This window comes from Oncorhynchus kisutch, linkage group LG2 (genome assembly GCF_002021735.2).
Source record: "Oncorhynchus kisutch isolate 150728-3 linkage group LG2, Okis_V2, whole genome shotgun sequence".
In the NCBI taxonomy this organism is placed as follows: Eukaryota; Metazoa; Chordata; class Actinopteri; order Salmoniformes; family Salmonidae; genus Oncorhynchus; species Oncorhynchus kisutch.
In genome coordinates this window covers 19,672,468-19,686,858 of record NC_034175.2, presented here as the reverse complement: position 1 = coordinate 19,686,858, position 14,391 = coordinate 19,672,468, and the positions used below count along the sequence as shown (strand labels likewise).

General features: G+C 42.4%; 1 protein-coding gene across 1 annotated transcript in view; it reads left to right on the top strand.

Moving 5' to 3' along the window:
* LOC109908939 (raftlin-like) overlaps positions 1-10,415 on the top strand; it is a 55,962-nt gene extending 45,547 nt beyond the window's left edge. Inside the window, exons 8-10 of the mRNA XM_031790098.1 lie at positions 1,281-1,384; positions 5,567-5,642; positions 6,363-10,415. Of these exons, the coding sequence (XP_031645958.1) occupies positions 1,281-1,384; positions 5,567-5,642; positions 6,363-7,127 (945 nt within the window). The 3' untranslated portion in view covers positions 7,128-10,415. The remainder of the gene's footprint in view (positions 1-1,280; positions 1,385-5,566; positions 5,643-6,362) is intronic.
* The last annotated feature ends 3,976 nt before the right edge of the window (positions 10,416-14,391 follow it).

Sequence of the window (14,391 nt, the reverse complement as noted above, 5' to 3'; positions counted from 1 at the left end):
TGCCAGAAAAATTATTGACTCTGTCGAGTCTCAGTTACGCTTAGGAAAGAAGAGGGCCATTAAACAAAACTTATTTCCCAATTTACTTTGCTTTTATGGCTTTGAGAAAGTGACCATTTCTGGCAGAGGTTCCAACACAAACCCTAAAACACAGCTCTCACAGCTCTGGATTTTCTGAGGGATGCTGGGAAGGCAAATGCCAATGTAAATAACAGTTTCAACAGAGCCCTCTCTACCCTACTGCAGTGTTTCTCGAACAATGGGTCCTGGCCAATTCTCGCTGGCTTGTGGCTTAAGACTTGTTTGTGGTTCTAGTTGTTTTGTCCATCTGTTGGATTGGGACCCACTGCCCTCGGCCTGTACTGTAGATGCCCCTATAGCACTACAATGTGTGTATGCATATGTTGTAGGCGTGTCTTTTCATGTCTGACACATGCTGTGGTTTGTCAGTGAGGGCAGATGCAGAAGAGATGGAAAACCACATACGCTTCTTGTGTGAGCAGAAGCGTTAGCGCACGTGTGCGTGTGATGAGCGTGTGTCTTTAACCCAAATCCCAAGTGCACTACACTGTCATACCAGCAATCAATCTAACAGAAATGCATGTATTTTGGTATGCATCATACATAGTTCATCATCAGTTGTCAAGAGCTTGGGTAGTCGTGGCTCTTTTGATAGGGTTTTAATGGTTTATGTTTTTGTGTGTGTGTGTGTGTGTGTGTGTGTGTGTGTGTGTGTGTGTGTGTGTGTGTGTGTGTGTGTGTGTGTGTGTGTGTGTGTGTGTGTGTGTGTGTGTGTGTGTGTGTGTGTGTGTGTGCTTTCGTTCGATGTGACAATTATGGAACATAGGGTAACGATTACTTGTCACGCAAATGGACACGCTTAGTGTCATAATTGTCATTTTTGTTCAAATGTTTTGAAGCTTCATAATGCATCTCTGAATTATAGCTAACATAATGAATACAACCCAGCTTTGGTAGCACCCCTCTCTCAAAAACAAATAGTTTAGACCTCTTGGAACTTTTGGAAATGAAGCTTCTCCCAACGGTGCCGTTCTGCTCGTAAAATGACTTTACCCACTTCATGTAAAAATGAAAAACTGCTATTGGGTCATTTATATCTACTTGAGTATGAAGTTGAATCCCCCCTTCTCTTAAAATTAATATGCATTGTCGATTATACGATAATTGTACCAGCCCTACTCTGTGCTTGAGCGTACGTGTATGCAAACACTATGTGTATAGTAGTATGTAATATGAATGTGTTTGTATTCTCTCTTTAGGGCCTGCAGGTGAAGACAGACTATGTTCCCCTGCTCCAGTCTCTTGCCATGTACGGTTGGAGACTCACGTGTGTGCTGCCTACACCCATCATCAAGACCAACAGGTAACTACTTTCGCTTTCCAAAACACACTCTCACTAATATTGAGTTAGGGCCTGAATAACCACCATATCTCCTGGTTACCTAACTCTGGTATCGATTGGTCAACCTGATTAACCCTCTGGAGATTAAACTGCCTTCTCTTTGATTTCAAAGAGCACCCACCTTAGACAAAGCGATGGTCAGCCCATATCACTGGTCAATTAACAGCTCAATCAGTCAGAAGAACTCAACAGGTTGTTCAACGAAAATACTAACCCCCCCCCCCCCCCCCCCCCCCCCCAATTGGCGGGTTCATATGTAACAGCGTGTGGTGCGAGACAGTTTAAACCCACAAATGAGCGTAACTTGAAAATCCCTTCATAGAAACGTAATGGTTCTTCTGCTCAGCCGCTGTTGACTCATTCATCTTATATGAGAACTATGCACGCACACTTTCGCTAGCAGTCAACAGCTCAGTCATCTATCAGCAACCACAACATGACTTCCAAGTCTCCCACCTGAAACCCCACTTTACACAGTCACAGGCACTCATCATTATCCCACGTCAGAACACGTCCAATCCAATATGTACCCATTGAGTTGATCCTTTAAGAATAAAACATTACAATAAATGTCTTGTGAGTTTAGTTCAACTGTTGTGCCACATCAGAACCCAAAATACAAGCTTGTTTTCCTCCAATGTTTGTAAAGAAATGGAAATGGAACACTGTATAGCCTAAAAACATGTTTAAAACTATCATTTTCCTATCATGGATGGTCAGTCCTTGCATCCATAGAATTTGAGTGGTAACATTTCTCCAGCGCCATCCCCCTGCTTTTGACTGAAATAGTGGTGGGGAGAACACTTTGTTATTGTTTCAACTACGGATTGCCGCTAGTAGTCGGAGTCATGAAATGTGTGGTGTCATGCTTATGAAGACTCCAAGTATATGCTTAGAGCTCAACACGGTTGCAGTTCTAGGTTTACCATGCGTGCCCTTGTCTCTGGGGGTTATGTTTGTGACCGTTCCGGAGCATAGCTGATTAATTACCGCTCTATTTTCCTCCCTTGTTTTTTCATCACTCTTTTATCGCTCTCTCTCTCAAAATGCATCAACACAACAGCGCAACATGGCTAATTAATCAGAGGGCCGGCCTAGATACAACACAGCAACGCTCATTTCTCTCCATCTCTGAAACGCTCGTCTCTTTGTGCACAGCAACGATAGCTGTTGACCCATTACGGATTAGCTTAGTCATTACACTTGTATTATGTTGACCCTTCCATTTTCACAACTATATTAAAGCTAATGCACGTTGGGATACTGTCTTGAGGATGAGCAAAGTGCACTTCCTCTGAAGCAGTCTACACGGAGTCTGTTATGCATAGACCTACTTACACACTAGTTAGCATCTGAAGTGAACATCCACCGGGACTCAAGGCTTCTTTGATCAACGTAACATGAATGTGAAGGTGCACGTGGTAATGTACAGTATATTTCTGCCACATGGAACATGTTACGTTTGGTGTAAATCTGAAGTTTGGACATTGTTAATAGATAAGTGCTTCATAATACCATTATAAGAAATGCTTAACATTACCACAGGTAACCACTAAACATGATACACCATGTTCCCTATCACTGTACCAAAGAAAGTTGTGTTGCTGGTATATGAAGTTTCTATTCCAGTACTGCAGACATAGACAGCTATGAGAGGACTGTAGCAGCAAGACACAGACGGCTATGAGAGGACTGTAGCAGCAAGACACAGACGGCTATGAGAGGACTGTAGCAGCAAGACACAGACGGCTATGAGAGGACTGTAGCAGCAAGACACAGACGGCTATGAGAGGACTGTAGCAGCAAGACAGACGGCTATGAGAGGACTGTAGCAGCAAGACACAGACGGCTATGAGAGGACTGTAGCAGCAAGACACAGACGGCTATGAGAGGACTGTAGCAGCAAGACACAGACGGCTATGAGAGGACTGTAGCAGCAAGACACAGACGGCTATGAGAGGACTTTAGCAGCAAGACACAGACGGCTATGAGAGGACTGTAGCAGCAAGACACAGACGGCTATGAGAGGACTGTAGCAGCAAGACACAGACGGCTATGAGAGGACTGTAGCAGCAAGACACAGACGGCTATGAGAGGACTGTAGCAGCAAGACACAGACGGCTATGAGAGGACTGTAGCAGCAAGACACAGACGGCTATGAGAGGACTGTAGCAGCAAGACACAGACGGCTATGAGAGGACTGTAGCAGCAAGACACAGACGGCTATGAGAGGACTGTAGCAGCAAGACACAGACGGCTATGAGAGGACTGTAGCAGCAAGACACAGACGGCTATGAGAGGACTGTAGCAGCAAGACACAGACGGCTATGAGAGGACTGTAGCAGCAAGACACAGACGGCTATGAGAGGACTGTAGCAGCAAGACACAGACGGCTATGAGAGGACTTTAGCAGCAAGACACAGACGGCTATGAGAGGACTGTAGCAGCAAGACACAGACGGCTATGAGAGGACTGTAGCAGCAAGACACAGACGGCTATGAGAGGACTGTAGCAGCAAGACACAGACGGCTATGAGAGGACTGTAGCAGCAAGACACAGACGGCTATGAGAGGACTGTAGCAGCAAGACACAGACGGCTATGAGAGGACTGTAGCAGCAAGACACAGACAGCTATGAGAGGACTGTAGCAGCAAGACACAGACGGCTATGAGAGGACTGTAGCAGCAAGACACAGACGGCTATGAGAGGACTGTAGCAGCAAGGGGCCTGTAATTTTCAAACTGATCTGCTCCGTTCTACTTTAACGGGCTTGGGCTTTTTCTGAGGACTCAGGTTGGCTTTTCCGCTTTCGTTCAGCAGGAAGCTGTCCGGCAATCTGACAGCCTGGAAAATAGGTTATTGGAAATGCCGGGTAAGGAGGGAGGGAGGGATGGGAAATGGGGGTGTTTTAGATAGTAAGCCTCTACAGGAGATCTGGGAGCCCATTTCATGTTGGGGAAGATTTGCAGCCAGCTCTATACCGTTGTCACCCTATCATACCTTTCCGTTGTTCTTCATATGCCAAGTTAAGGATCAATCTTAACTCAAAGCTGATTCTTCCCCGTGTGTATAAGAGTACATCTATTTTAATGGGTGAGGGATTCCGAGGGGGGAAGTGACAGAGGGAGCCATCTGGAGAGGGAGATCAGGGGATATACAAAAGAGTGAAGGGGAAAGGGAAAGGATAGAGAAAGCCTACATGAAGCTCATACAAGAGGAAGAGGCAGAGAAGTAAAGTGAAGCAGACAGATAATTAGAGGCAGCAGGCTAAAGTAGGAAACCGAGTCGATACGTGCGTGTCGGATGGAGAGATGAAGGAGAGAAGCAGAGTGAAGGTTAATGCGAGTGAGATGGAACGACGAGAGACGAACAGGAGAGAGAGCAAGCACGAGAGACCGGAAGCCCACTGATGACAGAATCTCCTCGGAGGATTAATCCGTCTGTCGTCTGTACTGTATGGATTATCCATGAATTAACACAGAATGTGACATATGCATGGACAGGGATTATTTTGGAGAAGTTTGAGGGCAAACATGTTTTGGGGAAGCCAGTAAACATGGTCTCTTTCTCTTGGTGTCTGAGCTCTCTCCTAAGCATAGAACATATTCACGTGGACATACATCATTGCTCCAAATTCCTTTTTGGTTTCTCGTATTAATAAGAGGACAGAAAGGGAAGAAATCAGAATGATCGAGGTTGACCACTGCTATGTAACTCACTTCTCTCTGTGGTAGATGTCAGCTATTAGTATAGCATCAGGGCTGACCATACTAGTCACACAAACCATTATAAGGTCTACCCTGGAGTGTGGATCGCTCCCCTTCATGTGGAACTTTAGCAGTATAATACAAAACTGCATTTTCCATTCCTCTCTTCCTTGCTCTGAAATGACCCCAAGTATTTCTGAAAGCGCTTGTGGCAATGTGATTTGTGTGACATGGATTTCTTTATCGATGGTACAGGCATTGTCCTCTACAAATAAAGTAACAATCAAGAAAATGGTTATGGTTTCCAAAGTTATTTGTATTTCAGTTCTAATTATATTCTCTCTACCTCCCTCTATCCATATTCACCTCTGCCTGTTATCTCTCCATCTCCCTATCTCTCCATCTCCCTATCTCTCCATCTCCCTATCTACACTAGTGATGGAAGTTTGGCTACCAAGCAGGTCGTTTTTCTTCAGAGACCTGTCCTTCCCCGCAAGAGGGGGGACTCCAAGGTGTGTGACCTCTCATTCCTCTCAGTGTTTGTCTTGTCACATGTGGGTCGGCTCGCAGTTTGTTCACTGGCCAGAGTAGCGCTGCAAGGCCAACATCATCACTCACCACCCCGGGCCCATACCACACTTGTTTTTGTTTTCACATAGATAAATGTGCACACTGCCGGTCAAATGTGAATAAACCCCTTTCTTCTTGAGATATGAGCCATTCTGTGGTAACTACGGCAATGCATGTTGAGAAAGTACTTTCCATTTGACCCTAGATAGTACTGATATAACCTCTAGATTTAACCTAGAGGTTAAATCTAGAATGAATCAAATGCTGATATTGCCTGTGACCTGAATTTAAACTCTGGTCACCATTGGCAACCAAACTGATGGACAATAACCCTGCAGAGACGAGCAGAGAACGATAATGCGGATGTTTGTGTGCTAACATGCTATTTACCTCCATATACTGTAAGTCTCAGCTAAAAGAGGGTCAATGGAGGCAATCTCAGAAATATTAGCAGCCATATTTTCTTGTTTGGTCTGTACCCCTGAATGCACCAATCAATTCCCTTGAAATTACCATTTCATTCCCCACAATGAGAATCATTTTAATTTGTTCTTTCCTTGTTTGCTATTATGTCCATTTCCAACGGTCTGTCTGTCCGTCTGTAATATGGCCAATAGAACAGCAGTTTAGAAACGTTCTTACACAAACATCCTGTCTTTCAGAAACTGATATTCAAAAGCAAGTCCAACAAGAACTCTGTTAAAGACGCGTCAAAAAACAAGAAGAAGAAGAAGAAAAACAAGCAATCGGCAGCAGAGAAAGATCTGGAAGAGTCCAAGGTTCTTGAAGACGGGGAAAAGGTGGTCAAAGAGAGCAGGAACGTGAAGGGAAACAAGGGGAGCGAAGAGGAGGTAGTGAAAGAGGCGGAGGCTGTGTGTAAAGAGGCGGAGGCTGTGTGTAAAGAGGCGGAGGCTGTGTGTAAAGAGGCGGAGGCTCCCTGTGAAGTGGAGGAAGAGGAAAAGGTTGAGGCAGAAACTGAGGAAGGGGTAGAAACTGGGAAGGAGAGAGATGGAGCTGCAGGAAAAGATGACAAGAGTGACAAAGAGGGGAGAGTGGAGGAGGGAGAAGGAGCGGGGGCAGAGACTGAGCAGGAAAGATGGGGAGAGAGAGAAAATGTGCTGGCAATTGATGATGAAACCGAAACTACCAAGGGTTCAGAGGTGGAGGTGGAGACCAAAGAACAAGGGCAGAAAGAGGAGAAAGGGGGAGGAGCTGGAATGGAAGTGAAGGAACATGGGGTTGAGACTAAGGAAGAGACAAATGGAGGGGAAGAGAATGGAGAAACGGGGAATGTTGCCATGCAACAAGACCCACCTGACCAGGAAGAACATGTAGTGCAGGAGGAGGTGCAAAAGGTAGTAAAGGAGGATGGACAGGTCAAATTGATCAATCGATGCCCTGAAGAGAGTCAAAGGTCTAATGTGTAAACCTCTTCAGACATCACACCTAAGGGTTCTCCTACCCATCATTCATGTACCTACCAAACGTCATAACCTGAGATAGGGGCTCCACAAAGTCACCATTGAACAGCCTATATTGCAGCACCATCCTCCTACCAGCATCTCTCCACAACGGACACATCTCTACCACAGATGGACACGCACCAGTCTCTCTCACAGCCTCAGACTGATTCTATACCTACACATAGTGAATGTACATAACTGAGAATGATGCGGAAGAGACTAATGTACGAGAGTCGCTGGATATAATGGACAAGTTGATGGGACCAATGGAGCTTGGGTCTGAAGAAACACAGACTTTTTAACCAGGCAAACTCGCTTGTCCTTATTTGTACAGTACCATAGTGGTACAGTTACTGTATGTCACATGGGTTTAGATGAGGAGCACTGTGGGAAATGTAGTGGCTGTTGTTGCGACAGGCAATCCAATGCAAGGTGAATGGAACTTGATTTACTTTTAGCCCGTAATGTAAAGTACTACAGATGATTCTGATAATCACTCTGATTCTTATGGTAGGCATGATACATTCACCTTGCATTCCGTATGTGTCAATATCCAAGCCAGGTAAAGTGTTTGATAATGGAGTAAATCTCCATTGAATGTGTGTGGGTTGAGTGGAAGTGAAATGTGATGAGAACCAAACTTGGAAATGTTGAGTCAACTTTGAGAGTTTAAACACATTTGATTTGAATAGCTTTTCCAATCAATGGTCATTAAAAAGTACTTGGTAAGGTTATGGGCTGGGCCCTGACTGGATGTTCAAGATGGTAACGGAGCACAGAGGAAGTAGAAAAACAAAAATGATTGCGCAAATCATTTTTAAACGATTGAGCTGTGTTCGAATTGACATTTTTCATTGACATTGGCTTTAATATTTCACCTCAAGCTTTTAAAGCCCCTCTTGACGGTGTCATTTCTGACCATAGCAAAATCATAATGTAGTCTTTCAAGGTGTCATGTTGCTTTCACATTTTAAAGTGGTGCTGCATCGATGCTGTGTGGAGAAATCATTAACCGGCTAATGGACTGTCAGCGGGGTGTCAGTCAAGTCATACATTTATAATGGGGGCCACTTATGTGGCTATTGACAGTGGAAAATCTCACCTCGAAAAATAACAAATAGCACTTAATCTGGATTGTGATTTTCATAGCGATTGATTTTTCTTGTGCTGCAGTTGCTAAGCAAAGTCTGTGGAAACCTGTATGTTTACAGATGAATATAGGCTTGTCGTCGTTTTCTAAATGTGGTATTTTTCTGAATAACCGACTGTTCCGAAATGTTCATCTCAATGGAAGATGTATTGTATAGAATTCCAAACTTTGACCAGGATAGCCTTATTATGATACTGGACCTAAATCGTCAAGTACAAATGTCAGAAGTTTGACAAATATCAAGGTGGTTTCAGTGTGATAGCCTGAGAGGGTTGCCACAATCAGTGTTTGAAGGTAATATGAAGGTAAGTTCAGTGTTCTCTGTTTTAGATTTGAACGGGAGGTAAGGAATTTAGCTTTACACGGTGTTGTTGATGGGGAAGTTTCTGTTTTTGATTTAAAGTTAGGCTCAGTGTATTCTGTCGTGCTAACGCTAGCTGAAGTGTGCTTTCTAATGCTCATACTGGAACTAGCTACCTCCTTAGGCATATTGGGGATTTGTAGCTATGGGGTCATCATTGCCAACTCTTTCCACCATATGGTCCATGCTGTGGGCGTGAGGTCATTACTAATGGCCAAGTGGTCAGAGGTCATGTTTGAACCATGTTTGATGGATTTTCCACAGCTGCTACTTGTTCGAGTACAAAGGAGTTTCCCACTTGTCAAATAGCAGATTTGATATGAAGTCAGGATATATTTTATTTTATGATATTATCTGTGGTATTGTTTTCTTCACGTTAGGCTATTATGAGCTTTAATAAGCACTTGTTTTATTCAACATATTTTATTTAGCTTTGCAGGTCACCGCTAGAGAGATAATAGAAATTACTTGTCAGTTTTAATATTTGTGAGACTAGGACAAATATGAATAAGAAATGGCATTCTAAAACACCCCTCTGTGATAAGTGAAGAGATTACCTGGACCCTGAGACAGATTTCCCCATTGGCTTCTTATCAAGTCATTTTTTCTCTTTAGATTTAAACTAATCGCTTTCTGCCCGGATATAAGATCACGTAGGACTGTCATATTTCCTTATTCATACATTGTTTATTATGTGTTCATCATTTCTGTTGTTCATACCAATTTGAGTCTTTAAAAAAATATATATATCTGTGATCCTTGTTCCTTTGTATATATATATTTTTTTTTTACACTGCGACAATACTGCCTGTTCAAGTACAATGTACATTCAATTATGGTAGGAAAGTGTGGAAAAATACAGCCAGGAACTATCAGGTGATCTCATCCTTTACATCATTGTATTTTAACACCTACAGCATTCCGGTTGGACACCCATTAACATGGACAACTGTAACCTCCACAGAGTTGGGTCAAATGACACCAGGTCCTGTATCCGTTTGTATTACCTGGGGGTCGTGAACTCCATGCCCTCATTTCTCGTGATAAGAGATGATTAGTGATTTGTACATTTGCTCAGATTTTACATAAGTAGACTCTGGGGAGAGTGGGTAGACTACATTTTTTTCCTGATACTGAAAAGCAAGGATATGGAGAGAAAAGTGAAGCAGGATCTGTCACTTCATCAGTTAAATTATGCTGAATGTTGTTTACTTACCCTTCCGTGACGAGGGAGACCTGTGACTAACGTAGACCAACCTCAGCCTTGTCTAGAACAAGCGCCTCCAACCCACTCATGAAAAAAGGTAATTTACTATTTCCTGTCTTTATGTAACCATAATTGTCTAAAGCTCAGCAGTCAGTGGCAGTGCAATTGTTCTTGATAATGCTGTGCAAAATGTGTGTTCCAGGGTTCATTTCCTGTGTGTTATGATGTGAAATGAACAGATTAGAAATGACAGAAACATGATACAGTAGGATGGCAATCTCTTTATGTTGTCACTTTAGCTTGCTCGTGGCCTCTGGAATTGTATTGTTAGGTTTCATCTCCGATGTTGCTGTTTTCATCACCTGCGCTGCCATTTTGAATGTTGAGTGTCTTTGGTCATCGGCTACCGACACGCACTGCAGTGTTTGTAAAAACAAAGGTATTCTTTGTATTCGATTTTCATGGAAATGTCCACATCCCTACTGTTCATGACTGTACAATTTGTATATTATAAAATTATTTATATTTAATGTGCACCTGTGGTGTTTTCTGTTTCTAGGTGAATTTTGAATTTTGAAAACCAATGCATTTTGCCATGTTTGATTCCTAAACTCGAATCATTACCTAACACTACACATTTCACTCATCAGTGGTCTTTCAATTTTGAAGTCTCTTGTAAAGATTTATGTGCAACCTTCAATGTCTTAGATTCCATAAATACTCAAATGTACCATTAGACTGTATAATCACATGGATGGTTAAACATGACATTGGCCAGTGAGAAAAACAAGTTGAGACATGTTTTATACAGGTTCAGCTCTAAGGGCTCAATTCAGACTCAGAAAATCTATTCCTTTTTTGATTTATTAAGCACTTCTCAGCAGTTGGTATTCATACTTCCCGTATGCAGGTGTGTAACAGACTTTGCAGGTGTGGCTACCTTGCACAAACTGAATAAATGTAATTCAACTGCTGAAAACCCTCTCACTTGCTGGCCAACATACACTGCTCAAAAAATAAAGGGAACACTTAAACAACACAATGTAACTCCAAGTCAATCACACTTCTGTGAAATCAAACTGTCCACTTAGGAAGCAACACTGATTGACAATACATTTCACATGCTGTTGTGCAAATGGAATAGACAACAGGTGGAAATTATAGGCAATTAGCAAGACACCCCCAATAAAGGAGTGGTTCTGCAGGTGGTGACCACAGACCACTTCTCAGTTCCTATGTTTCCTGGCTGATGTTTTGGTCACTTTTGAATGCTGGCGGTGCTTTCACTCTAGTGGTAGCATGAGACGGAGTCTACAACCCACACAAGGGGCTCAGGTAGTGTGTTCAGGATGTGTTCTCTTTATTTTTTTGAGCAGTGTATTTTCTTGTGGAGTTTTCATTAAAAAGGGTTTTCAGTACATTTATCTAAAACCCGTTAAACACGGTGTACCTTTTTTTATTAGAATTTTCTCGACAGACACAGAGTGTGCAAAACATTGGGAACACCTTCCTAATACTGAGTTACACCTCCTTTTACCCTCAGAACAGCTTCAATTCATCAGGGCATGGACATTATAAGGTGTCAAGCGTTCCACCGGGATGCTGGCCCATGACTCCAATTCTTCTCACAGTTGTGTCAAGTTGGCTGGATGTCTTTTGGGTGGTGGACCATTCTTGATCCACACGGGAAACATTTGAGCGTGAAAAACCCAGCAGTGTTGCAGTTTGACACACTCAAACCGGTGCGCCTGGCACCTACTACCATACCGCGTTCAAAGGCACTTTTTGGTCTTGCCCATTCACCCTTTGAATGGCACACATACACGATTAATGTCTCGATGGTCTCAAGGCTTAAAAATCCTTCTTTAACCTGTCTCCTCCCCTTCATCAACACTGATTTTAGTGGATTTAACAATTTATATCAATAAGGGATCATAGCCTTCACCTGGTCAGTCTGTCATGGAAAGAGCAGGTGTTCCTAATGTTTTGTACATTCAGTGTATATTGAGAGAATTGGTTCAGAATGGGGATTAATGAAAGAACCCTCTTAATACACACATTTATCTCCTTTCCGCCACCAGTTGGTTGATTTTAAAATACTCTGATCTTGTATATTATTTAGGGTCATTTATATATTACAATCCCCTTATCCAAACGGCTTACTCATTTACCTAGCTCTTATCAATTTGTAAATTACAGTGCATGGAGAATGGTGTTATTTCTATCGGGGGAAAAGAAAGTAGATGTTGTTCCACTTGGAACCGACAGGTTGCTTGACCTTATTCATTGTTTCATCATGTGTAAAGGTGGTGTAATTGTGAGGGAATTAAGTCAAGGTCAGAATACAGCATTTCTATAGACACACCTCCACCACACCTTCATTTCTTTCATCGTCAACCAAAATGAAAAGCGGTTGAGTAACATGCTATTCTCAAGTACAAGGTCAGAATACCCATAGAGCTAAAGGTGTATGAAAAGGGAATTATATGTTATTTACACAAGCTTAACTCGGGTTTGAATCGGCCCCCAAGTGAGGGGCTCTTGTAGGTTGGCCTTTGTAGTGCTGAAAGAATGTAAAGAGGTAAATGCAGAAAACGTCAGTCCCTCACAGTCTACAGTATAAGGACTCCATTGTTGGATCAGGCTGGACCTGAGTGCCCGTAGCTATGCGCTTATGGACAATGTCATTTTCTTAGGGAGCACAAGGGGGTAAAAAAACACAACTATTGTTTAAAATCTGTCGTATCTGCTTATTACATTTTCATTACAGTTGATCAAATGTATAGGCATTATGCTGCCTTATTGTGGGCCCCATCTGTTCACAAATCATGGTAATGGTGCTTGTGAAAGCCGTATTTACATAGAGTTTCACGGTCAGGGGTGATCTATACATCATGATAGCCTAGGAGCCCCGGGGAGGACAGGGTCATTATAATGAGGGCTATGAAACAACAACCACATTTCCATGTTGTCCACTACAGGAAGCGTTAATAGATCTTAAATGACCAAGGGGATGAGGTGGACCACTAGAGCGTGTCAAAAATCCTCATTTCCAGCTTGCAGTTATAGTATTGAATAAATGTACTTTCAGCCTAAAGCGCTGTGGCCAATGGGGTTTACCACTAAGACCTAGTTGGGTTTGGGATAAAACTGCTGAATGTGGCATACTGAATGTCTGGAGAATTTTGGTAATCTTGTATTAAGATGGGAATTTATCAGACTAAATCTTTATATTTGAAAAATGATACGCAAAGGTTAATTTAAGGAATATCATTATGTGCCCAGAGGGCCATAAAGGTTTAATTGATTTACTGCAAACTGTAAGAGGACACCCAAACTGTCTACGCAACCAGATCACTTAATCATTTCTGTTCATCTACATTGTGTATACTGTTATTTTTACTGGTTTTCATCTAGTTGGTTCTGTCATACCCCTCAAACTCAACTCTGGACCTCGCTGCCAGCACCATTGCTTTTTTTCCCCCGTTGTTCCCCTCTAACCAGGAACTGATTTAGACCTGGGATACCAGGTGGTAGAACAGAAAGTCAGCAGGCGCTGGACCTCCATAGGGTAAGAGTTGAATACCCCTGTGTCATACCATCCATCCACTGAAACATGTCAATTCACCTCTAAGATAACACTGCCATCTAGTGGTCATGCCAGTCATCTGCTCATCTGGTTGGATGTACCTCCCTCTGATGCTGCTCATGACTCAGCAAAGAAATGCATATTTTGTCTGCATTTAAACACTTCATCTTATAAGGACCCTTTAAAGTATCAACATACATAAACTCAGCAACAACAACAAAAAATCCTCTCACTGTCAACTGCGTTTATTTTCAGCAAACTTGTGTAAATATTTGTATGAACATAAGATTCAACAACTGAGACAAACTGAACAAGTTCCACAAACTGAACAAGTTCCACAGAACGGTCTTGACGACCGTTCCACAGGTGCATGTTCATTAATTGTTTGTGGTTCATTGAACAAGCATGGGAAATTGTTTAAACCCTTTACAATGAAGATCTGTGAAGTTTATTTGGATTTTTACAAATGATCTTTGAAAGACAGGGTCCTGAAAAAGGGACTGTTTTTGTTGTTACTGAGTTTATATAGACGACCTATCACTCTAATCTAACCCACACTAAATGAAAGTATTGCGTACCAAGAGGCAAATAAGTTTGAACTTAACTTGAGTTCACCAGAAGTTCACTCATTAGCATGAAAGAGAAACTCCAGAGTAGTGCATTATGGGTCATTATCAGTATGCCTCCATTGCCTCATGTTTGAGTAGCTGGTGATAACCATTGTTGCGCTGCTTGATAAAGTCACATGGTCCTTTTTCTCCACTTACACTGCGTTTTGCAGATTACCCACTCACACACTAAACACAAGTACCTCTGTGTATGCCAATCACCGTCTTATCGGATGCCGTCAGGCCTTTAAACTGTAAATTAATTAATAACCCTTGTCATTTCTTAATTAGCTCCCTTTCCAGGAGGAGAAAT